The 25,278-nt window shown below is 46.4% G+C and overlaps 1 protein-coding gene across 3 annotated transcripts in view; it reads right to left on the reverse strand.

Moving 5' to 3' along the window:
• GRIP2 (glutamate receptor interacting protein 2) overlaps positions 1-25,278 on the reverse strand; it is a 272,319-nt gene that overhangs the window by 23,101 nt on the left and 223,940 nt on the right. For all 3 annotated transcript variants that reach the window (XM_069027506.1, XM_069027507.1, XM_069027508.1), the window contains exons 8-16: positions 23,287-23,434; positions 21,061-21,230; positions 17,257-17,382; positions 16,452-16,604; positions 16,039-16,225; positions 10,270-10,415; positions 9,570-9,650; positions 1,199-1,265; positions 245-390 (exon numbers count right to left, since the gene is read on the reverse strand). In XM_069027506.1, coding sequence (XP_068883607.1) covers positions 245-390; positions 1,199-1,265; positions 9,570-9,650; positions 10,270-10,415; positions 16,039-16,225; positions 16,452-16,604; positions 17,257-17,382; positions 21,061-21,230; positions 23,287-23,434 — 1,224 coding nt within the window. The remainder of the gene's footprint in view (positions 1-244; positions 391-1,198; positions 1,266-9,569; positions 9,651-10,269; positions 10,416-16,038; positions 16,226-16,451; positions 16,605-17,256; positions 17,383-21,060; positions 21,231-23,286; positions 23,435-25,278) is intronic.

Genomic DNA, 25,278 nt, shown 5'->3' on the forward strand with positions numbered 1-25,278 from the left:
AAAGTAGTCATAGGAAAGACTTGCAGCATCTAGAAGCAAAAGCCAGAAGTCTTCAGCCACACTCTTACCAAATAGGATTTTAACCTTCCAGACATCACTTAAGGACAGAATAACAAAAATAGACTATAATCAATTGGAAAGTAGTGACCGGAGAGCAGCAGCCCTTATCTTTGTTAGTTTGCACTACCTATTGGGAAATGTCATTACAGTGGACAGGCACCAGTTTGCATCAGGATTTCTGTACCAGAGTTATCTTCATCCTTCCTAATCTTCAATTTGACCAGGTCTTCGCACTGCCTTAAAATCTGCACAGCATCCTCCATTGAGCAATTGTCGAGTCGGATGTTATCAATGGCTAACAGCTTGTCTCCCGGCTCCAAAGTGCCAGTTCTACATGGAGAGGAAAAGAAAACTAAGAGTACATTTGTATTTGCCTTTCAGATGCCACAACACATTCAGTTCTGCAGTGGAAATGACAATATTAACTTTTTACTGTCCTTGATCTTTTCTGGAAAACAACCATGAGCTGAGCGTGGGACACCTGTAATTTAAACAGAGGACATTTGTGTGGAGCATGTATCCACACAGAACTAGCCAGGAAGATTAGACAAATATCCTGGGTAACCTACAACCCTGAAGATGCCTGATGTTCAACTGACATATTCTACCCCTCATGGAAACTCCTGTGTGAGCACTCTTAGAAATGAGCCATGCAGCCACACTAAATTCCTCTGAATGCCTTTCTATGAGGTGTTGGGATCAGAGGGGAAGTCAATAAATGCTGAGTTACTTGCACAGTTCACCAGTGCCCACAATTCACCCCCTCTGATCACCAAAGGAGAAGCTGAGACATGGCAAACTACCTGATGAGCCATAGCACCTCCTGGGATATATGAAGCCCTTTACCACATGCTCTTAAAAGCTAAATATCCATCTCCTAGAGAGCCAGCAGACATCTAAACCAGTGCCCTGGTCACCTTCTTCATTAGCTCAACTCTATTTGCTTCAGTACAGACAGTTTTTATTGCAAACCCTACTGTGGTCTAAGACAAATCTCTAGTGCTGAGATCTCCTTGGATTCTGGCAATACCCAGGCCCAAGTGCTCCTGCGTGGGCTCCATTCAACTGCTCTGGTAGACATTCTATCACTGATGGCCATTTTGCAGTGGGTTTGACAGATGGAAAATCCTGCACTCACCTGTGTGCTACACTCCCCTTCTTGATGTCAGAGATGATCAAAGGATCCCCAAGCTTTCTGCTTGCAGCTGCAAAAGAGACACAAGGTACAAAGCTTGGTGTTGAGTTTGCTGTCCAGGACAGGGATGGTGGATGCTTAATGGGGAGAAGCAGCCATAAGGAAAGGGGATTTATATTCCCTTCACAAAATGATGCTTCACAGTTGAACTCTGGAAGCCCCTCCAGAAAGAAAGAAAGAAAAATGCAAACCCCCGCAACATTTGTTGGTTGCCCTTTGCCCAGGTTAACTTCATTTGGACTCCTGAAGGGGAGGACATGTGGAGTCCAGCAGCAAGAGGTGTCCAGCAGCAAGAGGTGGCACTACCAATCCCAGCACTGTCTAGCACCCCTCACCACCCCTCACACACAAGGGAACCAATGGCCATGGCTGCAGTCAGAACTAGCACTGCTGCCTGGAGAGCACCCAGCTCAGCCCTGTGCTCCATACAAGCATTTCTGTGTTCTTCAAGTAAAGTGGGCTGTGAAATTTTCCAGGTGGAAAAGAACCCAGGGAAAAAGTAGATAAAGCACAGTTTTCCAGCTGGTTCAGATCTCTAGGGCACTTTATCATACAACCAGATGAATCAGGGGTGATTTGTGCTGGAGCTGGAAGGGGTGAGTAGTTTCCAACTCTTATCTCCTGGCCAACCCTGATAACTTTTTCAGCCCATGAGATGGGAGTACGCATCTCTGGGAACGTTTACATTTTCAAACTTGCCTGCAAGACCTGCTGTTCTCCTAAGATACCCAAGAGAAATTGATGACTCAAACTCCTTCTGACCTCCCTGTCATCCACATGCCAAACATTCACCAAGAAAGAGCATCCTTTCCACCCTGCATCCTTCCCTTCTGCCCTGCCATGGGAATTGCATTGCCTCATTTAAAGTTGACAGAGCTTCTCAGCTTCTCACAAAAACTGTGTGGGAAGAAAGAAACTCAGAGCCTCTGAACACGTCAGGTGCAGGGCAGAGATTAAAATATCTGTGAGGCACGTGGCACGAAGAACACAGAGATCCACCTGCCTGAACAGCAGTTACAGAGCACCCAGAAAGACATAATAAGTGCTTACCAACCTCTCTGCTCTAGATTTTTCTGTTGTTTACATTCATTTATGAGATTTAAAAACATATGTCTAACCCAATACCTTTAAGGATATCCTCTCCTAGAAATAACTAAACCTTCTGTACTAAAGACAGCAAAAAGACAGCCAATCTCAGTTGTGGCAGGGCTGAGTATGAAAGTGAGGTCAGACAGCAAAGAGCAGACCATGACTGATTTTATAATAGTCACAGCAATGCAACTGCTGAATGGTACAGAGCCTGGAGGAATTCACTTCCCCGTGTCTTACTGGAGCCTGGTACCGGACAATTTTGGACTGGACACTCATGCTGTGCTTCTGTCTGCAGGTCTAAGGGAGGGGGACGTGTCATGGAGATTCCTCGAGGGCTTTTGCCTATATTCAGTCTGTCCACAGCATGGACTGGACTGCAGACAGGACAACACACTGGGCAGAGCTGAGCACTGGGAATAAGGGTGAGGTGCAGGAAAAATCAATGCAGAAATCCCCACGCTGACTGAGAAGGCCACACACCAGGGACTAACAGCACAGGGACTGAGATGCATCACCCTGATAATTATTACTGTTGCTCTCCTTTTCAGTATAGGACATGTATTTGCTGCTGACAGAGGTGTACAGAGTGGTGTCCAAGCAGAAGTGAGGGGAGACCCTGTGAGCACACCCTGAGCCCTGGGTCAGGTGGCACTGCTGCATGTTTAATCACTCCCTAACCTGGTTCTGTCAAAACGGTCCAGGTTAGCAAAAATATTTTTCACTGCAAGGTTTGTTTACTAGTTTCAAAGCAGAGGCAGTGTGACAGAAGGGGGTTAGGGAGGATCCTAACCTGTCCTGGTGGTGGGCTGGGATGGCCATCTCTAACCGGACCAAGCCACAGCTGGAACAACGTGTCCAGAGACCACGAACAATTAAAAGAGCAAAGAGGAAGGAAAAAAAAAAAAAAAAGGCAAGCAAGTAGAGACGACAACATGCCTCGAGCTCTGTAGAATTTATGTTTATCTCAGTGTCTGCCTTGCAAGTCCTGTGACACGTGGGGGGGTTCAGAACACAGTCAGTCTGTGAGCAGAGAATGAGACCTTGTCCTTCTGAAGCTTCACAATTGGTGTCAGCACTGAACACAGCATAAGCTTCTCAGGCAGGAAGCAAGGGTAACAAACCAAGTGCTTTATCCATCAGAGAATGAAGCATGTTTTAAGGAAAGATCGTTCTGGGTTTTGTTTGCGGGGTTTTTTTGGAAGTTTTGCTCTCAAAACAGATTTTCTTGGGATCTGAGTTAAATGGAAGAGCCATGTACAACTGCATACAACTGTCCCTACCAACAGAGAACTCAAACTTTAATAAATGGCAGCCCTCTCTTTTAAATATTTATCACAGAATCATCATAGAATGGCTTGGGTTGGAAGGGACCTTAAAGATCATCTTGTTCCACTCATGGAACAGGAACACCTTCTACTAGACCAGGTTGCTTAAAGCTCCATCCAACCTGTCCTTGAACACTTCCAGGGATGGGGGATCATCACACTACATGATTACTTAATGTAAAATGCAAAGGCTTTATAAAACCATCAAATCTGAAGGGTAAGTTAGAGAGACTTAATGAATAACCATGTTCTCTCAAGAGGCGTAAGATACAAGGTTAAGATAATGAAATCTCATGGCACAGAACAGAGACTTGCTGTTCATTCTAAAAACCTGTATTTAGTGACTCCATTATCTCAAAGCCCTTCCTGGCACACCAGCAGAGTGTCCAGATGGGCTTCTTGCCTGTCTGCTGGGATCAGGTTGCCCTGAGCACTCCTGGGACCCACATTTTTAACCATCCTGAGCCATTCATGCAGGGCGACAGTGTTTCTCTGTTCAACAGCTGCCTGTCTGAAGGTGAGAGAGCTGCATTTCACTGAAGGGGTGGCTCAGTCCAGGTCAGAGCCATTACATACATGGATCCCTGCTGAGATTGTGGATAGACAATTTCCAATCTGCCTGCAATTAAAACAGCACCAACCTAAACTATATTATTAGGGCTGTGGTCTTTGGCATTAAGACATTTGAATAGATGAGTAAAGCCTCCTTATCCATTCATTTCTGCTGCTAATGTGGTTCTTTCTCTTCAAAGGACATTGTCTTGGTAACTCTGCTGCAGGAAGACACAGTTTGGATATGCAGCCTTGCCTCTGGGGTTTTGCTTTCCTGTGTGTGAAATGGAGATGGCAGCAAAGGAAGTCAAGGGAAGAGATGGAGGCAGGAGCTGGCGAGCAGAAACCCATGGCTTGCTCTCAATCTCCATCTGCCAGGGCAAGCCACTTCATGTGGAAACAAACTCTTTTTCAGACACATTTGTATTTTTGGTGGGTTTACCAGTACAAAAGATAGTTTAAATCTGCTTCAGTGGCCCAGAGAAGGCTTCATAAATCAACACCTGGTGAAGGTAGAAGCATGTAGTGGGGGAGAAACTCAAAATGAAAACACCGCTTGGCAGTGACAGGGCAGTGATAAAAAGGTGAATTGATCAATACTGTTATTTACTTTTTATAAATTGCTTTCAGTCTCTCTGCTGGGGTTGTGGCTCACTCGGTGTTTACTCTGTGATGAATGACGAGGCCAGGAACACATGTCCCGTTTGTGTTTTTAATAGAATGCATAATGACTTGTACTGGTAAATTATTCCCCTCCAAGGAGCACCAGCACATATTTCCCAGGCATCAACCCGTTTAAAATGCCCTTTGTTATTGACCAAGCCAAAGCAACACTGCCAATGTGTAATTAAAGAAATTGTAATAATGCCATAAGAATGCATTTAAATAAGAAGCATTTTTAAATTGTAAATAACAAAATCAGAAACCAAATAGTCTCAGGACAGCTAAGGAATGAGAAGAGGAAAAAAAGTGAATCAGAATTGATTACAAAGAGCAGCAGTGAAAATCAGATCCTCAGAACCCAACTTTTTCCTCTATCATTCATTAGTTTAGCAGCAGGTGCATAAATTATCAGTGCCTCCAGCAGGATATCTGCCTCATCACAGATCCTTTCCCTTTCACAATCTCCAGGTAGCAAAACCAGATCAGGATATCCCACCAGGATAAAAGCACTGGAGTGAAATCAGCTGTAGTGTGAGTGAGGGGGTAGGACAGGCGGTTGCTGGGCTTGCCCCGCCTCCAGACACGCTCAGCCGGGCTGGTGGCAGGGCACAGGCTAATACAGGGCCAGCAAAACTAGATTTGCTCGGCTCACAGATCCATCTTCTCACTAGGACAGTGATTACACTGCTTAAGCGACTTAATCGAAGTTATCTATCTACCCAAATTCCGGTTTTATCGCCTGCAAGCAGATATACTGCCTACTCCTTATCTGCAGTACTTCACACCAAGGGCACAGGAATTGGCTTGTTAAGATATATCAAGGTAATTTGATAAACAAGCTATATAAAGCACTATTGCATATCTAAAATTAATGGCAATTTCAATATCTCTTTAAACAGCAACATCAACATCAACACACCTCTACCTTACAGTGAATGTCACCACCAGCCCTTGGAGAGGATATTTGAGACAGAAAAAAGCCCAAAACTCTCAACACAAAAGGCAATCTTTCGTGTAATCAACTATCATTTTCCAGAGGGTAATAGCAAATCCATATCTTATTTTAAGAGGTGAGGTATTGAACGTACAAGAATATGTGACTATTAGCTTCTCACTGCTGGAGATTTTAATTTGTAAGAGATTTAGAGAAAACCGACAAAGGCATAACTGCATCATTAGAACTGGATGCAGCCAGCAAGATCAGAGCATTGGAGGCATGTGTTCTGCTAATGGAGATGGGTAGTTCAGGCTAACAAGAGTCAAATCTTCACATCCCTGTGTCAAAACTCTCACTTCCCATGTATTTGCATCCCCACCCTTCAGAGCCTCAGAGGTCGCTGTAAATAGGTGAGCTTCAGAGCTCTTGGAGCAGAAAGGAGCATGCTCTGATCTTCAGCCAGAGCAGCTGTTCTACAAGCAAATGCCTTTCTCTCTGGGAAAGAGGCTGAGGTACTGGAGGATGGGGAAAATGAGAGTTTAGCTGGCTTTGTGTCCCTCCACCCCTGGACAAAGCGTGTGGAGCAGCATGCACATGGCAGCTTCAGTGCTCTTCATTTAGCACACAGAGGAGACTGAAATGAGGCTTGAGGGTACAGAGGTCCCTCAGGAGTACAAAGCACTGTCAGTGAGAGACTCACCCCTTCGACTTTGTACTCATCCTTTGGGGAATGGAAAGGGAAAGAGTGCTATAGGCATGTATTTCCATCATGCATCTTGATTTGCAGTGTCCCCTTGCCACGCTGTGTTTGAGCAGGGGGAAGAAACCCATCCTGTTCTCTCAGACCACGACTGGAGACTCATCCAGCCCAAGCCTTCTTTTTCTGGAAAACCCTAAGGTCTCTGAGAAGACTAAAGGCCCTCAGCAAACATCTGCCCCTCAGCAGGAGCAAGTACAGCCCCTCTCTGTATGTTCAGCCCAGGACCAGCAGCGTCTGCCCTCCTCATACACAAATCTCCTGGGTTTTCAGCCCTTTTATGAGCATTTCCAGCAGATTTATGGTTCCTCCTGCAGCCAGCTCCATTACACGAATTCTTCCAATGCATCCATCAAGAATCCTGCTCTCCCCCCACCCTTTACTTAGTCCATCTCCCAATTAGCTTTGAGAGCCACGGCACAGCAAGAACTTGATCGCATTTATTTCTGTAGTGCTCCTCTGATGAGGTTGTAACACTTTATGCCCATTTAAGAAGGCAGAGGCAAATCTTCCTAGGCCGAGGAATTAACTACAGAGGAGACAGATGAAGCCAAGAGGTAAAACTCAATGAAAGCAACTCAGCTGACAGCTGCAGTGTAGCTAGACTATGAAGTTCATGAATAAATGCAATTCTGTGGCCATGACAGGGCAGGGGGTCTTCTACTGACCCATTCACTGTGTCATCTACTTAAGCTGCTCCAGCTTTACAGAGTAGGGAACAGGAATCCAATGCACAAAGCCAGTAAACCAAGTCCTCTCCTTTTAAACAGCAGTTATATACTTTTCCATATCAGAAGGAAAGCTGTAAAAGCTGTTTCTAGAGCTACACAAGCACTCAAGTCAGCAGAACTGAGAGGAAAGGAACTGAGCAAAACAGACAAGTTATTTTTACCTCTTTTCTTTTGCTGCTTGCATTACACTCCTGCATGCACATCATGTCTCTGCAGGAAGTACTTAACATAAGGCTGCTTGCTTTGGTTTTAATGTTTGAAACTGGTATATTTATCTGCCTGGTCAGGGGCAAAGTGACCAAATGATGATCGAATTTGCTAAGGATCATGTGGACATAGATTTATACAGACTAATATATGAAAACAAAGTTAGGATTCTGCTTGAATTTCATCCTTGCCACCACATTTTCTGGGTGCCTTTTTCTCCATCTGAAAAAATAATTTTGGCTTTGACTCAGCAAACAACTGCAATATATTTTAAGTTTATGCATGGGCATTACTTAAACAATGTCCTACAAACATGTTCAACAATCAAAAAGATCAAATCAATCATAGTGTTAAAAATGCTTTGTAGTTGGTTAATGGGCATCTATTTAAAACCCAGGGGTCAGTTTCTTTCTATTAGCAGTGATTTCAAAGAAGTGTGTGAAATCACTTTTTTTAACAGATTTGAAATGAAAACCTTTCCAACATAAAAATATGTTTGAAGTGTAAATGCACATCTGAAGCAGATCCCGTTCAAGTAAGACTTCACAAATAAAAACTAATATTCTTGCCAGCAGCTCCCAGGTTCATTTTACTCCCTAGCCCCAGACACAAACTAAACTTTGGAACTTAGTAGGGCCTTGCTCAAGCCAATTTTTGCTATTATCCTAGGTTGCTCCCTGAGGCTGGAATGCCAAGGCCACGGCAGGGCAGCAGGTTGGAACCCAATGCAGGCTGCATCGTGCCCTGCTCCCCGCCAGTGAAATGCCATTATAGACAGCCTGCTGCTTTCAGAAAGCACTTTGATGTCTTCAGACAGTAATTGCTACCAAGCCAAATGTTAAATACTGTGCTGTTATTTCTCAGGATTGTCCTCGTGGCACAAATAGGGGAAGCTGAGAAGAGGGAGAAGAAATATCACAAGGTGCAAAGGCATCATCCTGTCAATGTTCCTCACTCCTGAGAATCACCCCACTTAGACCAGAACACCTCCAATTAACTCACTAACTAATGCTGTAAATGTCAAGGAGTAATTACTACAGCATATCTCTTTTAATGAAACCTAGTTTTCAAGTGTCCCTTGAAACTCCATTCCCCAGACACAGCTGGGTCCGTGCTCCTGAGGGCTTGGACAAGAGATCCCATTACTGCAGTCTCACAAGCTGCTCTGTTTCAGATCAGAGGTGGTGGCAGTCTCTGGGCACGGCAAACCTGAGCTGATTCAAGTCGCTTTACCCAGAACTGAAAGACGGATGAGTGATCAGAGACCTGCACATGTTTGCCATACAGGAAAAATTCACTGACACAAAGCATAACAAGACCCCAAGTTAGCCAGAAATTTGGGATGGATCTGCCTATATCATCCCCCTACAGCATCTTTTCCAAAGAGGCCAAAAGATCTTTAAATAAAAAATTATGCTCAGAAGAGTAGCAAAGATAATTAATCAAGAGTGAGCAGAGAAAAGGGAAAAGCAGGAAAAGGGTTTATGTCCTCTTCTCTCAGTGCACACCAAGTCCTGGCACACGGCTCTCCTTCTGCATGGCTTGAGTTGAGTGAAACAGTTCCTGGCAAACCCTGGAATTTAAAGTGCCTTCCCCCACTTCCAAGACCCACCCCACTCTTCATGCTCCTCCTCCTCCCGGTAGTTTCCCCTCTCTACGCTCCAAGCTCTGGGGTTCACCTCTTACTTGCTCTTCTCCCTCCACCTCTTTTTGCAAGGGTCCCACCAGACCCAGGCAATTCTTTTTAAAAAGAACATAATACAAGTGTGAGCAAGGAAATAAAAATAATATTACTCTGCACCATAGATCAAGTGATTAGTTGAGAGACATCCTTTGTTCCAACCCTACATGCAGCTGCTTTTCTCTGCAGCTGCCAGCTCATGGAGGCAGGAACCACACATCTGATTCATTCTGGGATAAATCACAAGCACTGGAGTGCTAAGGAAACCCCACATGATCTTATCTCTCTCCGTTGAGCCCTCTACAATGCCTGTGTGGAAAGCAGAAGCTCTTGCAACTGCTACTGACTGCAAGTCTGAGCAATACTTACAGCTGATTGTAATTCCAAGCTCTACACCTCTTTTCTTGGGCAATTTAACGTGAAAAGTACCGCTGCTGGGTATGACAGACTCTATAAAGCCAAAAACAGACAAAAAAGAAAAAAAGGAGAAAAAAGAGAGTTTTCAGTTGCATGGATGGTTTCTTTGGAACCAAGAAAACAAGCCCATAAAGCACTGCTTTATTGGTTCAAATAAGGTTATCTAAGGCTCTGTGGACTTCAGGTTGAAATTTGGATTCTCTTTAAAAATACATGCTCTGAACATCAAGTGAAGTGCTCACATCACACTGTATTTCAAGACTGAAGCAGCTTTGTCAATGTAAAAGGAAAAAAAAAATTCTTTTTTAATACAAAGCTGCATTTTACCCCTAGCCTATAGCTTTGGCTCCCTCCTGGTTTCAAGGCCATAAACAAATATAAATATTATTCCTATTAATGGGCAAATATTTAAAGTGCGTCCTCTTCATCTACTCCTTGGCTTATCTCAGCCAAGCGATGAGCATAAAACATTTATGAAAGGATCAGAAGAAGAACCCTCCACCTCAGTGTACATTAGAGAACAACAAGAAATGGGAAAGGTTCTCCTAGGGCTTCTCACTCTTCCCTCTAAGCCTTGTGAATATGCTCTCTCCTGCAGGTTAGCAAAGAGCCCTGCAGGCAGAGAGGAACAGCAATTCCTTTGGGGACGTACCTGCGACATCGAATTCGATCTCAAGCACCACTTTGTTGGTGAGCGCCGCGTCCCGCAGGAGCTGGTTGGCTTCCTCCATGGTCCCGTCCTCCGTCGCGATGCTGTTGATGGAAAGGACTCTGTCTCCTACTTGCAGCAGTCCACACCTGCAGTTCACAGTGGGAAAAGAGGGAATGGGAACAAGGAGACAAGGAAAAAGAGGAAAGGAGGAAAAAAACAACCCCACAACCAGCCATGAGTTACTTTTGCCAGGCAAATCTGTTGCAAAACACACGAAGTACTGACAAATTCTGCAGAAATGGCCCCAAAGAGAAAATAACTTGTTTTGCAGTGCCCACCCCAGTGGCCCTGGAAGGACACAAGGAAGCAAACCTTTGTGGGTTTCTACGGTTCAAACATAATTTACACTCCTAAATAACCATTTCTGGTCACATTTTTTGCAACAACCAAGGGGGAGAAAAAGTAACCCTCACCTTTCTAAAAATCAACACCCTGGCTGAGAGATGAGAATGATAAACACAAAGGAATGTGACTTCCTTCCCTATCTAGCCACAAACAGCTCTTTCCATGCACCTGCACCTTCTGGAACACAAACTAATGGCACTGAAAATGGCACAGATTCCTCTGCTTAATACATGGCAAATACTGAAGCTACAATCCAATAAACTCAGTGTAATGTCTCAGCAAATTGGATAATCATTTATCGCTTCTAATTGCATTTCTGGAAACCAAATGTACAGTGATACTGTTTAACTGCCTTGAAAGGACAATATTATTCCGGTGTGATAGCCTGACAGTATAACCACAACTGACCCTTTGGGGCTCTTGGTTTAGACCCACTTTCTCCAGGAACAGAGATCAGCAGAATTTTTACTTTGGAAGGAGAACATGATGGCAAGGCTATGTTGGAGATATACTGCTACAGCACAGTTTGCCTCTTGGGACCCCCTGCACTTATAAGCAAGGTGTTTTTCACACATTCCTACATTCAGTACCAACCCACACTCCCTTTTTTTTACATATACTGCAACACCAGCAAGATGATCCTCCAAGTTATCTCCCACATTATCTCAGTCAGCTCCCCCTGAGCTGGCCTATGGCTCTACAAAAACAAGACTGCGGTGTTCCCTGTAACCATGGGAAATTGCTCATCTTCCTTCTCCTCTATCAGTTGTTCACTTTAACTACATCTTTTTAGACTTTCCACTTATCACCTGGCTGTCTACTTGAGCAGATCTTGGGAAACCATTCTTCACCCATCACTAATGTAAGCTACAGAGGGGTCTCCAAAAGACGTTGAGGGTTATGGCATCAAATCTAAAGTTCCCCTCAAAATGTGGAGTTATTTTACCACAAAGGTTTTCCAGAAGACATCAGTTATCCTGTTTTGAGCCTTCTCCAGAGAATTTTTATTCCCTTCTTGTTTAATGATCAAACACATCTTTGCCTTCCCCTTTCTTTCACAGATACCTCACAGAAGACAGCTTGTTTTTCACTAAACATTCCAGTCACTCTTTATCACTTGCACCCAATTCAGCTGTAAGAAAACACAGCACCACAGCTTCCAGGCACACAAAGACATCAAAGGCAACACACACTTGGCTGTATTATTCACCTCCGAACAACAGGATGTATACGAAAGGCCAAGTTATCGAGAAAAAGTACACACATCTGAATTCAAGAAAAATGAACAAGCACAACAGTTTGTGCCAGTGGCCCATCAAAAGCTGAGATATGAACAAGTTTGGAGAGAGCCTAGGGAGGTCATTTAACTGGTACAAAGGCATATTCCCACTTCTGCCTGAGTTCATGCCATCCATGGAAAACGCTGGCTACTTTATGAGATGCAAACTCAGGGTTGTCGGTTCAAGGAGACTTGGATTAGGACAGACAACTCAATGATGCATAAATGAACCCACCCTTGCAAATAAATTACATCAAGTTTAATTACATTCCTATACTGGACTTGTGGCTATGCAGCCACATAGATGCACTTAGAAATATCAGCTTATAAATACAAAGATGGTGTGAAGTACAACAGAGATGACTCCTCCACCACCAAGAGCTCTTTTGCTGTGGCCCCAGTGCACCTTTTGCAGAGGGATCAACAGCTGCATCACTCAGACATCACTGTCATCTCAAGGTCACACAGGGACACAATCCATTTTGGCACCACTCTTTCAGCCACAAGGGCTGGGAGCACAGAGGATACTTTTACACTGCATCAAAGCAAACATTTGCCACCTTTCCCACCAGAGCTGCCTTTTCCCAAAACAGCCACTTCTCTTCACTCAAGGTGGATTTGCCTGAGTGTTTTACAGCCAACAGCTCTGTTAGGTCAGAGGTATTTTATTTCTTTTATTAGCCTCAGTCAATCACAGTTGTTTAAGCCCTGGTCTTGCAGGTTTGTAAAAGTTTGTGGCGTGAAGCCACAACCTTCTGGCTTCCTCTACAGGTACAAGGAGGCCTGACATGTCTTGTTAACCCTTTAGATCATTCCAGAGGCATCCATTTCCAGTTGTTATGTGCCCTTGTATTGGGAGCAGAGCCTGGGGAGCCAAGGGTCTTGCAGAGCTCTCCTTGGCTCTGCCATGGGATCCTACAAGAATCTTCAGACAGTTTTTCCAAAGAGAAGGCATTTGTTTCAGAGATGCTCAGTCTAACATCAGCGCCTACAAAGTGCTTTCAGACTATGGGAGCAGAAGTGTCTTAAAATCAGAAAGAACAAGAGTACAGGCATCTCCTGGAGTGAAAGACAGCCTTATGGATGTGTTGGAGTCCCTGATGGGATTATCTCCCTGGGGTAGAACAGATTTGCATTTTGCCATGACTCATTTCTTGAGCTTAAAGACAGCGACAGAGCAGCGGAGGTGTCTTGCTTGATACAGAGCAGCACATATTCAAGCCTTGGGCAGGATATGCACTGAAGAGCTCACTCAGCATCGTCCACATCTGCGTGGTCACTCCAGCTGTGGGGGGAGCAGCTGTGACCATGGCCACATTGCTGGATGCAGAAACTCATCCTTTGTGCCTTTACATGCCCCTGAGCTGGCCTGCACAGGTCAGACATGCACATCTCTGTGTGTGTGCACATCTGGGCCTGTGCATTGGTGGGTGGGTCTCTGCCATTAATGGATCAAAACTCTGCTGACAGCTTCAGCCAGCTGCTAAACTTTGCTTCTGCAAACTATTCACACCCGAAAGCCAGAAACACAAAGATCAAACAACTGTGTCTGAGTAGAGCTAGAAAACATGTAGCTCAGCAGGAGGAATTGATTTTGGATACCAGGATGGAGAAGTCAGATACTCTCCCTCTGCTGCCAATGACAGCTGGGGGAGGAAGGACACAAAAGCTGTGTGCTTTAAGGCAGCCAAGAGGGGATGTCAGGTTCCTTCCCCTTCCACCCTCCCTGCTGATAACAGGGGCTGAATCACTATCTCATTCAGAACCCAAAGGCTTTATCATGCACCCAGGAAACAAAACAACAGGTGGGGAGGGAGGTCTATTAGAGGCTATTTGCAGTAAAACAAATCACAAGTCAGACAGGTGAGAATTTTTGCATCAAACTGCCTGCCACAAGCTAGCACAAAGCAGACAATAAATGTGAGACAGTCCAACCTCCCTGAAAAGAGGGTGATGCCATGCTCCTCCCTGGTAGTACTCACACTTGCTGGGCACCCCAGAGGCAGTTCCTCCACAGCAATCCAGATGGGCAAAGCCAGTGTGGATCATGTGCTTGTACAACAGCACATTCCGATCCCCAGGTTTTGCAGAGTGTGTGAACACCCAGGTCAGATCCAGGTTGCTAAGCCTGATCCCTGTATCCCCACAGCTCACCTTTTTGGCAAAAAGCAAAAACTGCAGCACAAGAAAGAGCACAGCCCAACCGCACCCAGGAGCCCAGCCTGGTGCAGGGGATGGAAAAAGGCTCTAATGTCTTCGGCTGCAGCTCCAGCAGAACCTCTGAAGAGCAGGGAATAAGGGAGCTTGACTGATGGAGCAAAGAGCTCTGTGAAACAGCAAGCAACAAAAAGTGAAATGAAAACATAAAACTGCCTTTTTCACTTCACTGCAAACCCAGTGCACTTATCGCTTTGAGATGGGGAGGAAAGACAGCGTTTTCCTGCCAGCTAGGAAGAGCAGCATGGTTTAGGAAAGAACGAAATACACAGCGGAGATTTAATCCCCAAATCAAATCCAGGCTGCAAATGCAGAGAGGATTGCTCCCAGTCTCCAGAAAGCAGCAGCCAGAGGAGCGTGAATGCTGCCGGGCGGGCAGCGCGAGGGTGAGCAGCGTGTGTGACACATCAGAGCCAGGCAAGGCTGCACTGCCAGTCGCTGCTTTTCCTCCAGGCTTGGCAAGAGGATAAAGAAAAGCCAGGCGGATTGCAGCACATCTCGCTCATCCCCTGGGACAGCAGGCTTTGTTGCTGCCTAATTTATAAAAGGAGTTTGGTGCTTTGCAATATGAGCCAAGTTTGCCCACAACAGAGGATAAAAAAAACCCGTAACACCATCACCTTAATTTTTAAACCCTGTTTGGAAACAATCAAACTAACAAAAGGCATAACAGGCTTTTGAAATCTCTCCTAACCTGCATCAAGATAGCTCTTTTTCCTGTGCTGGCCCCTTGTCCCCATCCTCCCACAGACACAAGCACCAGGCACTCCTGTTCCACCTTGCCTCTGCATCAGCTGACTGGAGAGGCTACAACACAGAGACTGGTCTGCACAGCAAGGACTTGCATTTCATTTTACAGACACTTTCCCTGCCATATGAGTCTACAACTTCCCCATGTGCTGTTTTTCTGGGCTGGCTTGGAGACACTGAACCTTCAGCACATGCTGATGGGGCCATCAGAGGCTTCTCCAAGAAAGGGTCTGCAGCAGGCACTGGGTACTGCCACACTGCGGCACCCTTAGGCAGGACAGACCACAGTGGTAATCACAGGCGGGAAGAGAAACAAGCACAGGGACATTAAGTGCCAGCCTAAGGAAACCAGCTCTCCTTTCCACCCCTCGAGAGATCAAGCCATGCTAGGACTTGACCTGTTTAGTAACAAAAGCCTTGCCAGAAGACACCTACATTGTAGTGCACAGGCACTCAAGCAGGCTCTAAATCCAGCCAGCAAGGGTATTGGGAGCAGCTGAACTCCAGGGCTGACGCTCCACCACTGGAGGAGTCACTGTTCTCAGTGTCCTCAGGGGGGACAGAGCGCAGTTAATGCTGCTCCTCCCTTCTGCACTTTTCTCAGCATTACACAGCCAAAAGCAGGCAGGATTAACTGCAGCACCTACCTGTTCCTCAACCAGAGTCCTCTCTCTATGGTTCAAAGCCTCGTCTTTAAGGCCAGTTTATATAGCTGGGCTCTGCTACAATGAAATCAGTCAGAAAACAATTTTCAGGGGCCACTTATTTAGACCTTTTGCCTTTTTGCACCTATATAAAAGATTTATCTTTCAAAGAAGAATTAAAAGAACAAAAAAAGGGAATGGGAATGGCACTCTCACACAGACACACTCTCCCTTCCTCCTCCTCCCAGACCAGCCGCAGCCTGGTGCCAAGACGTTCACCTGGGGTGCGAGGGAGGCCGCGGTCAGCCGACGAGTGCAGAAATGGCAGTGACAGTAAACCATGCCCAGTGAAGAATGGGAGATATTACAAGGATGATAGTAAATATCTAAATGAGCCTCTGAGGAGAGAAAACAAACCAAACCATGAAATGTTCAGCAGCAGCACCATCAGCATCCAAGGGCAAGGTCTCTAACCTCTCTGCCGGGCTGTCAGGCTCAATAAAACGGACGAGAGGTGGGGAAGACAGAGTTTCAGTAGCAAAGATGCCTCCCTGGAGCTGAAGTCCAAAGCCATTCAAAGGGTCTCCCCTGAGGACCACCTCTGTCGTCTCTGTGTGGACTATCTGCCCGCCAGGACCCACCGTGCTGGAGGCCAGCGACACTGAGAGAATGAGAGAGAGAGGCAGAAGGTCAGGGCAGCCAAAGTCAACATAACAGCCTGGGTCACAGACCTTGGTCTGGTGGTGGTGAGGACAGTGACCAAGGATGAGGGAGGCACTGACAGTGCTGAGACGAGTGGTTCTATGCTAGCTAACAGTTGACAACAAGGACAGCAAGGCAAGCATGCGTGCCCCCTCCAACCCAGCCCAGCACAAGACTGATCTTACATGAGCTCTTGTGCTCCTTCTTCTTCTGCCTTCTCCTCAGCATGGTGGTGCGGGGGCTCATGGGGTGGGAGCTGCGAGGTAGCGTGTTGGAGTTCTGGCACGGGAATCCCTGCGCGTTCATGGTGGGAGACGAGAAGTTGGCAGCCACCAGAGCTGGGGAAACACAGAGCGTGTTAGGGACGTGCACAGGAGACTGCAGCAGTGAGTGCACTCACTAACATTGTCACCAAACACCTCATGGGTTTGGAGCAGCTCGTCCTTTCCAGCTCCAGGGCTCAAGACCCAAGGAATGTTTGCTTCCCACAGTTTGGACACATTGCAATGTCTCCTCTATCTTACTGCCACAAGACAAGAAACCTGGGGCAGCACAGAGCCCACTCCTGACAAGTGGAAGTGCATCTACAGATTTTGAAGTAGCCATAATCCTGCTGTTAACAAGCTGTATAGCACTAGGGCTGAGCTGGATGTGTTGCTATATCACATTCAGACACAACACCAAAGACACCCTTCCCTGTCCCACAGCAATTCATTTTTGCTGTATGAAACCAGGCACGGGAACATGGGGTTAGAGGATGGGTGCATGGGTCTGCCCAGCACACTGCTCTTGTCCCAGTTACCAGATCTGTGTGTGCTGGGCTGAAGATACTGATTTTGTACCTCAGCAGTGGGCTGTGGAAACAGAACCAGATGACTGAGGAGGAAATAAGTGACAAGCCACACTATGGACCTGAATATTAAGGAAATGGAGGGGCACAACAAAAATGAACATGTGCAGGATGAGGGCAATGCCATGCACTGAGGTTACATTTGCAGTAATCCTGTCCAGATGTCTGGTTCCAAGTGGGTGTCTTGCAGTGTCCAGGGTGGTGGGTGTGACAGTAGTTGACACAGGGATCCCAGCAGTGGTGGTGGTCACTCTTCTGCACCTTGACTGATGGCATCCAGCAGAGCAGAAATCACCATAGGCAGGAAGAAGAAATGAGAGAAAGAAAAAGTAAGCCAGGAGATTGGAGAAAAGAGCCTTAAACTGACTCTGAACAAGTCAGGACCCAACCAAAGTGTGTCAAGCATCAGCAGCAAAAACACAACCCACATAACCTCATGACACTTGATGCAAAGTGGCAGAAATCCACCCCTTTCCCACAAAAAACTCCGCATCCTGTGCCAGCGGCCTGACTCAGCCCCGCCAGCAGCACACACATGTCATTACTATTTGCAGTCTGTTGTGCGACATGCAGAAGCTCCATCCAGCCGTGAGTTTCCTGCAGAGGCCATCAGCACTCTACAACAGCACCAGGGAAGCCTCCTTGTGCTGTTTCCCACCTTGCTGCCAGAGCTGCCCTCCCTGTGACACGGCTCAGTGCCTTCCCCACATGCCAAGGACTGCTGTGAGCACTTTGCTTGGCTTCAGCGTTTGGTTGTTTTGCGGCTGCTCTTGCACAGGAATGCACACATGTATGAAAGAGAGGAGCAGCAGAGAGCCACCTCCAGCTCATCACAACAAAAGGGGGTTTATACACCACTGCTTAAAGCCAGTTAAGGAGGCCACCAGCACAGAAAAAGATGCCAGTGCTGTGGCAAACAGCAAATGAAAGCATAGCACCAACATGGCAGAGCCTGTTCAAAGGCACACCGCTTTCAACCCTAACCCCAGCACATGCTGACAGAATCTGTTGCAGTGTGACATCCATCCTCTGGAAACCCTCTGTCCAGGAGCTGCAGTTCTGCAACACCAAGTCAGGATGCCACAAGTCTCTTCTGAAGTGCCTCAAACAGTCCTCAGGTACAGGTCCCTCATCTGTTCTCACTGACGCTCCTTTTTCCCCTGGGCAGCACAGGCTCAGTTTGGTTTTTCTTGCCCAACACCAGGGGTTCTGTCCTGAATCTCTGCATCATGCTGCCTGGATCTCTTTTCTTCCAAGAGGAATTTCTGGCTAACAAGCAAGACTTCAAGCTGCTTTATTCAGCTAAGCATGGAGAGCATCCCACAGCAGAGCATCCTTGCAGCCACACGTTATCCCAGGGTTCTTAACCTCGCAGCCACTTGCACTGACTGGCAAGCACCTTCCCAGGATGACATCTCCTCCTGCCTCTGGGTCCTCTAAGGAGGCAGAAATGCCACCAGCATTGGCACTACCAGAACTTTCTGAAGGTGCAAACCTGGGAGAGGGACTTATTTTATTTACTGAGTCCACTCAGAGATCTCCTCTAAAGGTCATCTGTTAGTGCCTTGAACAGCAGAAATCCATTTTCTGGGTGAGCATCACAGGCATCAAATCATTTAGGTCAGATTTTCCAGACAATATAGTGATTATATTAGTCTTTGCTAAACATTTAGTGAGTTTAGCACTTAGTCTATCAAGCTTTTAAAAATACACTTCCAGCTCTGGGGTTTCTATTTTGTGTATTTTCAAAAGTAAATTTGGAGCCAGGCAGCTTTTAAAAAGCCACAATCAAATTAGCTATATCTAGACAAAAAGAAAAGTTCTTAATAAAATTAAACACTTTGAACATGAGGGACAGAGCTTATGGGCATATATACAAAAAAATTTAATCCACTTATAACAACTAAAACTCTCCCATTTGTCTATTAATTGTTATCTTACATCTGACAACAGAAAAAAATGTGCCTTTGAAACTCAGCTGTCAGTGAATTGGGGAAGAGAAAGCATTTTGGACAATTCTGTGAAAAAAACCCCTACAACATCCTTTCCCAATCTTTCACATTTATCCCTGCCTGAGGAAACCCATCCATTCCAGCACTGCTCCTGGGCACCATCTGCTCCCATTGATCCTGTGAGCAGGGCATAATCTTCCCACAAACACTCCAAATGCCCCCACAACCCCAGCAAAAGCCAACTCAGTTTGACAAATCCCATGCTTCAGCATTAGGCCATATTTTTGCATGGCCACTGCAGCTTCAGATCCCTCTCCACCTCCTCCAACCAGATGATGATTGCACAAGAAGCCACTTAAAAAAAAATATAATGACAAACACCATGCAGGCACAGGCTGAAAGGACTCAGTAATGCAAGTGCTGAACAGGGATGGATCTGCATCGTCTCCTCTCCTCAGCTTCTTTCCCTGGGCTCCATTCTCGTGCCAACCACAAGAGTTCGTTTTTGCAGGGTCCATGTTTCTTCACTATCCCTGTTTGCTAAACTCAGAAAGAGCAGCCTGTGGAGATGGCACAGCATCCTTCCTTATGATCCCTCATGTGTTAGAGGAGTTTAATCAAAAATGGGAATAATTGTTACATCCCATGAGTTTTCATACTCATGTGTTGCAATTATTGTCCCAAGTTTGTGTTCTGCATTTCCATCACAGCAAACTGATCTGTGTATGAGGGTTTGGGTAAACAGGCTCTGATCACAATGAGCTGTCCTTCCACAGAACCTCCTTCTCCTGAGCAGCTGCTCAGTGCACGTATTCTGCAAGGAAATCAGGAACAGGGCACTAATGGAAGGAGGAGAATATTGCATTTTAACAGCTATTGAAAAAGGATTATAGCTTCCCATTTTTTCTTGGGCACAAAGGTCAACTCATCCATTCCCTTTGTTAAACGGCTTCACTTCTGCACAAATTTGACTGGACATGTAAGGGATTTACTTCTAGACATGGAAAAGTTTTTAGGTTTTAGGTTTCACTGTATCAGTTTAAGGAAGACCATAAGATATTTTCCTCCTTTCCCCAAACTGCCTTAGAAGAGAATGGAAAGGGAAGCTGTGCCCAGGGCTACTGTGCATCAATATTATTAAAATGCATGTCCCTGAGAGACAAGTGATTGAAAATGGTGGAAAAAGGTACTGGTACTGAACAGTCACACCCAAAACACTTGAATTACAAGACTGCCAGTACAGACTGTAACAAAACTACAGGCAAGAACTGCAACAAATACACTGAGGCCATGGTCACAATGAAATTTATAGGAGACCCTGAGACAGCTTCTCATGTGGAGGAAGGAACTAAAGGTGGGCAACAAGAATGCTCACCAGAGTGAATTCCTAATGACATTTTACAGGCATTTTGGGCTAGATCTTACTAGAGTCAGAATTTACTTCCTCAGTATTTCTTTTGTGTGGGTGGTGGAAACCAGCAGCTACAGATGGATTCACTCTACCCCTGGCTGCCCAGACACAGCTGCCTCTCAAGCAGGCTGGTCTGAAAGATGAACACTTACATTCCAGCTTTGGAAGTCCATCAGGACCCTGTCCATCTACTGAACACATCCTTTACAAAGCCTTATTGCATCAGCAAATAAAAACTGAGCTTGGAAATACATTTGCCAGCAGCAAAGTTGTTTTCCCCCTCTCCATTAAAATCTCTTATCTGAGGCACTAAGGAAGTGGCTTGCACAGCACTCAGCACTGCAAAACCCTGGGATTCCCATCTCCAATTTCTCCATTCAAGCACAGATGTTGCCTCTTTTTCCTATTCACATCCTTGAAGAACGTAATCTAATCACATACATTTCATCCAAACATCCATTTTTTCCCTTTACAGGTGTCTCTCTTAGTAATCTGTTGCCAGCACTCAAAAGCAAGAACCCCTTGTAGGGACCTAAAGTGAGTTTTGAGGGTGACCAGCAGTGGAGGCACAGAAGACACACCTGTTTCTGGAGGCTTCAAAGGCAGCCTGCTTTGGTGAACAGGTAATATCTCTAGCTTGACATTTTCAGAAGTGGCAGCTAAAAGCTGAGTTGCCTCTAATAAGGAGCAGTGCTCTGTGCTCGTGCCATCAATGGAGAGAATGTGGTCACCAACGTGCAATGCACCACATCTGCAAAGGAAACAGCAGGAGAGGTAATTACACACATGGCCAAAACCCATCCTTGCAGTCAGGAGCACACACGCAAAATTCAACTGTTAATTAGTGTGCAAATTCCTGTTAATTTCTTTGCATATATATATTTTTTTTTAATTCCAATTTGAACCTTAGGTTCAAGCGTTACCCAAAATACCAGCTAATATGGTTGTCATGGTTTGACACTGGCCAAACATCAAGCACCCACAACAGCCACTCACTCACCCTCCCCTGCCACAGCTGGGCAGAAGGGAGAAAAAAATTAAACAAAGGGTTCATGGGTTGAGATAAGGACTGGGAGAAAACACTCCAAGGGCAAAACAGGCTCAGCTTAAACAGGCTCACAAAGTGAATTCATTACTAACAAAATCAGAGGAGGATAATGAGAAGTAACACAAGCTCTTAAAAACACCTTTTCTTCCCCCAGCCCCTCCCTCCTTCCCACCGACAGCACAGGGAGACAGGGCATGGGGGTTTGGTCAGTTCATCACCCGAGGTTTTCTTCCACTGCTCAGGGAGGGGAGTCCTTCCCCTGTGAGACTGTGGGGTCCCTCCCACAGGAGACAGTTCCCTGTGAACTTCTCCAGCGTGGCTCCAAATCCCACGAGCAGCAGTCCTCCCCAAACTGCTGAAACGTGAGTCCCTCCCACAGGCAAACAGTCCTCCCAGAACTGCTGGGTGTGGGTCACTCTTCACGGGGTGCAGTCCTCCAAGGCCAGGCTGCTCCAGCCTGGAAGCAGGGCCCCCTCTCTCCACCACGTCTCCCACTGGATCACAGCCTCCTCCAGGCATCCACCTGCTCTGGCACAGGCACCTCCCCCATGGGCTGTGGATGGATCTCTGCATCCCCCATGGATCCCCATGAGCTGTGGGTGGATCTCTGCATCCCCTGTGGATCCCCATGGGCTGTGGATGGATCTCTGCATCCCCCGGGGATCCTCATGGGCTGTGGATGGATCTCTGCATCCCCCATGGATCCCCATGGGCTGTGGGTGGATCTCTGCATCCCCCTGGGGATCCCATGGGCTGTGGATGGATCTCTGCATCCCCCATGGATCCCCATGGGCTGTGGATGGATCTCTGCATCCCCCTGGGGATCCCATGGGCTGTGGATGGATCTCTGCATCCCCCGGGGATCCCCATGGGCTGCAGGGGCACAGCTGCTTCACCATGGTCCTCACCATGGCCTGCAGATGAATCAGCTCCAGCACCTGGAGCACCTCCTGCCCCTTCTTCTCCACTGACCTTGGTGTCTCCATGTTGTTTCCCTCCCATGTTCTCACCTCCTCCTCTTCTCTGGCTAGGAAAGAACTATTCCCCCACTTTGTTTTGATTTTCTTCTTAGATCTGTTATCACAGAAGCATTCCCATTATCTCTAATTGGCCCAGCTTTGGCCAGTGCCATGTCCATCTTCAGAGCCATCAGGGATTGGCTCTGCCAGACAGGTGGAAGCTTCCAGCAGTTTCTCACAGAAGCCACCTCTGTGGCCCCCCGACTACAAAAAACCAGGCCATGCAAAACCAATACATTCATGTCTGAGTCAGTGCTGTTGGTGGCTTGGCAAAAAGTCTTTTAAGTTTGTAAGAGTGCTCCCTCATAGCCAGTCTGGATGGCTGAGGGCTCACCCAGCAGCGTAGTTAAGTCCTGGGAGGCAGGAGTTCAGCTCAGCAACACGACTGAACACAGCAGCCTGTCAGTGCATCTCCAGGTAAAGGGTTTCCTGCCTTGTCCATCAGGAAAAGGCTCCAGCCAGAAGTTTCCATGACAGGCTTTAGCCATTTCACAGCTCCAGGGCAGTCAGGCCTGAGGTTTTTAAAGCTCAGCTTTCACAGGCACTGAGCTACATTCATTCCTGGTGAGGAGTGTCCACTGCTCGTGGGTCAGATATTTTTAGCACAAACAGTGCTAAGAACACGTAGACATGAAAATTTCAAGGCAAGACCAGGAAGAATGGCTTATAATTAACAAGGGGACAAAAAAGCAGCAGAGAAGGGAAAAGCAGAACTAGGAGCAGCCTGTTCAGATCTGTACCTGTCCACCACGCTGGCTGGCTTGATCTTGTCGATGACAATGACCTGCTTATTCCGGTGCATGGCTGTGGTCAGTGTGATTCCCAGCGTAGACCCTGGAGTCTTTGCTATTTCAACTAGTAAAGGACCAGAAGCATTTGCTACAGTATCTGCAAAACAAGAGAGCACCTGAAGACACTTGTCATACAGCCTTTTCCATCTCTAAATGCAGAGGTTGGCCAACAGTGCTGACTCGCCATGTGAAGCAGCAAACCTTTAGCTTGGACATCCTACAGTCCTGTGTCATGTGGTGACTTACCAAAAAAGAACACTCAACAAGCAAAATTGCCTCTGCACAAAATCTACATGATAATGAAGAGTATTAAAACAACTCACTCATGGAAAGAACTCTCCTCTCTTTACTTTGGGTTAAATAGCAATATTGAGGAACAGATTGCTCAAAGGCTCTGCAACAGTCACACCAATGGTATTACAAGCACAAAAAAGGAAGATCATAAGGACATCGCTGTTACAGGCTTTTTCCTAAACAAACCAAAAAGAAAAGGCACAAAAATACAGGATCCCACTTTCTGAAGTACTCAGAAGTCTCGTGGCTGATGACAAGCCAGTCAACTCCTCTGTGCTTCAGCACCAGCTTCACTATACCACCTCAACTGCTTGTTTGAGCTCCTCCAGTGTGACAGTGGGAGCAGACACAGCACTGCCAACCCCCTGCTCCCAACAGCCTCCTCTCCCATCAGACAATACAGGGTCAACTAATTTTTAAAAGATGCATCTCTGCAATAAGCTTAAGAGATGCTGTAACTGAGACTATGAAACTCCTACGAAATTGCACCTGTTAGCATAAGCCTGCACAAAACCATCCATCTCTTCTGAGGAAGGGGGAGGACAAAGAAACCCTGATTAGACAGAAATTCCCTCCAGCTCTGTTACACACATTTGCTTCCAGATGACCTAAAGCCATCACAAAGAGGTGGGATTTGCAAATGTGTTATCACCATCAGACATCCAATAACCAGCACCCCCATGTGTAGGTGACACCCCCCACGAAAGCACTCATGAAGACCCAGCCATCCACTTCGAAGGAAAGGCCAGCAGAGCCCTCTGAGCACCTGATGCCTCCTCAGCCCTTAATTATTCATAGTAAGGCTTTTCCCTTCCAAAGACATGCTCCACTAAAAATGCTGATGCTACTTGGCTCCAAATCTGATGCATGGCTCATTCTTGCTCTCTGATAAACGGGAGCATTAATGCAGATCTGGGAAGCTAAGCTGCAGCAAGGTCTTTTCTGAGATTTGTTGAAGATGCTGAGTCTCTGGAGACAGAAATTTATCTTGGAAATTCCCCTTGGGGATCAGCCAAGGGATGTTCAGGCACTGGTCTACTCACGGTGCCATTTTTCACGGGGAGGAAGGAAGAGGAATGAGCCACATTAAAGGTTATGCAGGCTTCACATAAAACACTGTTTATTCTCTGATGAAAAGGACCACTGGGGAGATCTGCAGGCCCTGGTAAAAAGCACAACCCCAGTTTAATCAAAAGATACACAAAGCACCCAGCTAAAGCCTGCAGAAGGTGCACTTAAGCCTTTGTTAGCAAAGGAAGCACCAAGAGACTGAGGATCTCTTCCAACAGCAAACACCAGGTATGTGTTAGTTTTGCAGCCTGTGTATGTCCAGCACATATCCACTGAAGAGGGACATGGATTTATATCCCTCCAGCTGAAGGGAAGAAGATAAGGAAAATAAAATCATGACAAGAGCTTCCTGGAGCATTGGACCTTTCTTTGCAAGGAAAATACCTACTCCTCTCCAGTTACCCAGCATCCAAGCCTCAGCTTTGCCAGGTGCTTCCCAGGATGGTCTCAGCATGATGGTGAGAAGAACGAGCCTCAGGACCTCAGGGCTGGTGGGGTTATTAGTAGGACTGTAGGAAACCACAGTCCCTCCTCCAGCCCATGGTCACTCCTCCTGCCACACACAGCATGGGCCAC

Source organism: Aphelocoma coerulescens, chromosome 12 (assembly GCF_041296385.1).
Source record: "Aphelocoma coerulescens isolate FSJ_1873_10779 chromosome 12, UR_Acoe_1.0, whole genome shotgun sequence".
In the NCBI taxonomy this organism is placed as follows: domain Eukaryota; kingdom Metazoa; phylum Chordata; class Aves; order Passeriformes; family Corvidae; genus Aphelocoma; species Aphelocoma coerulescens.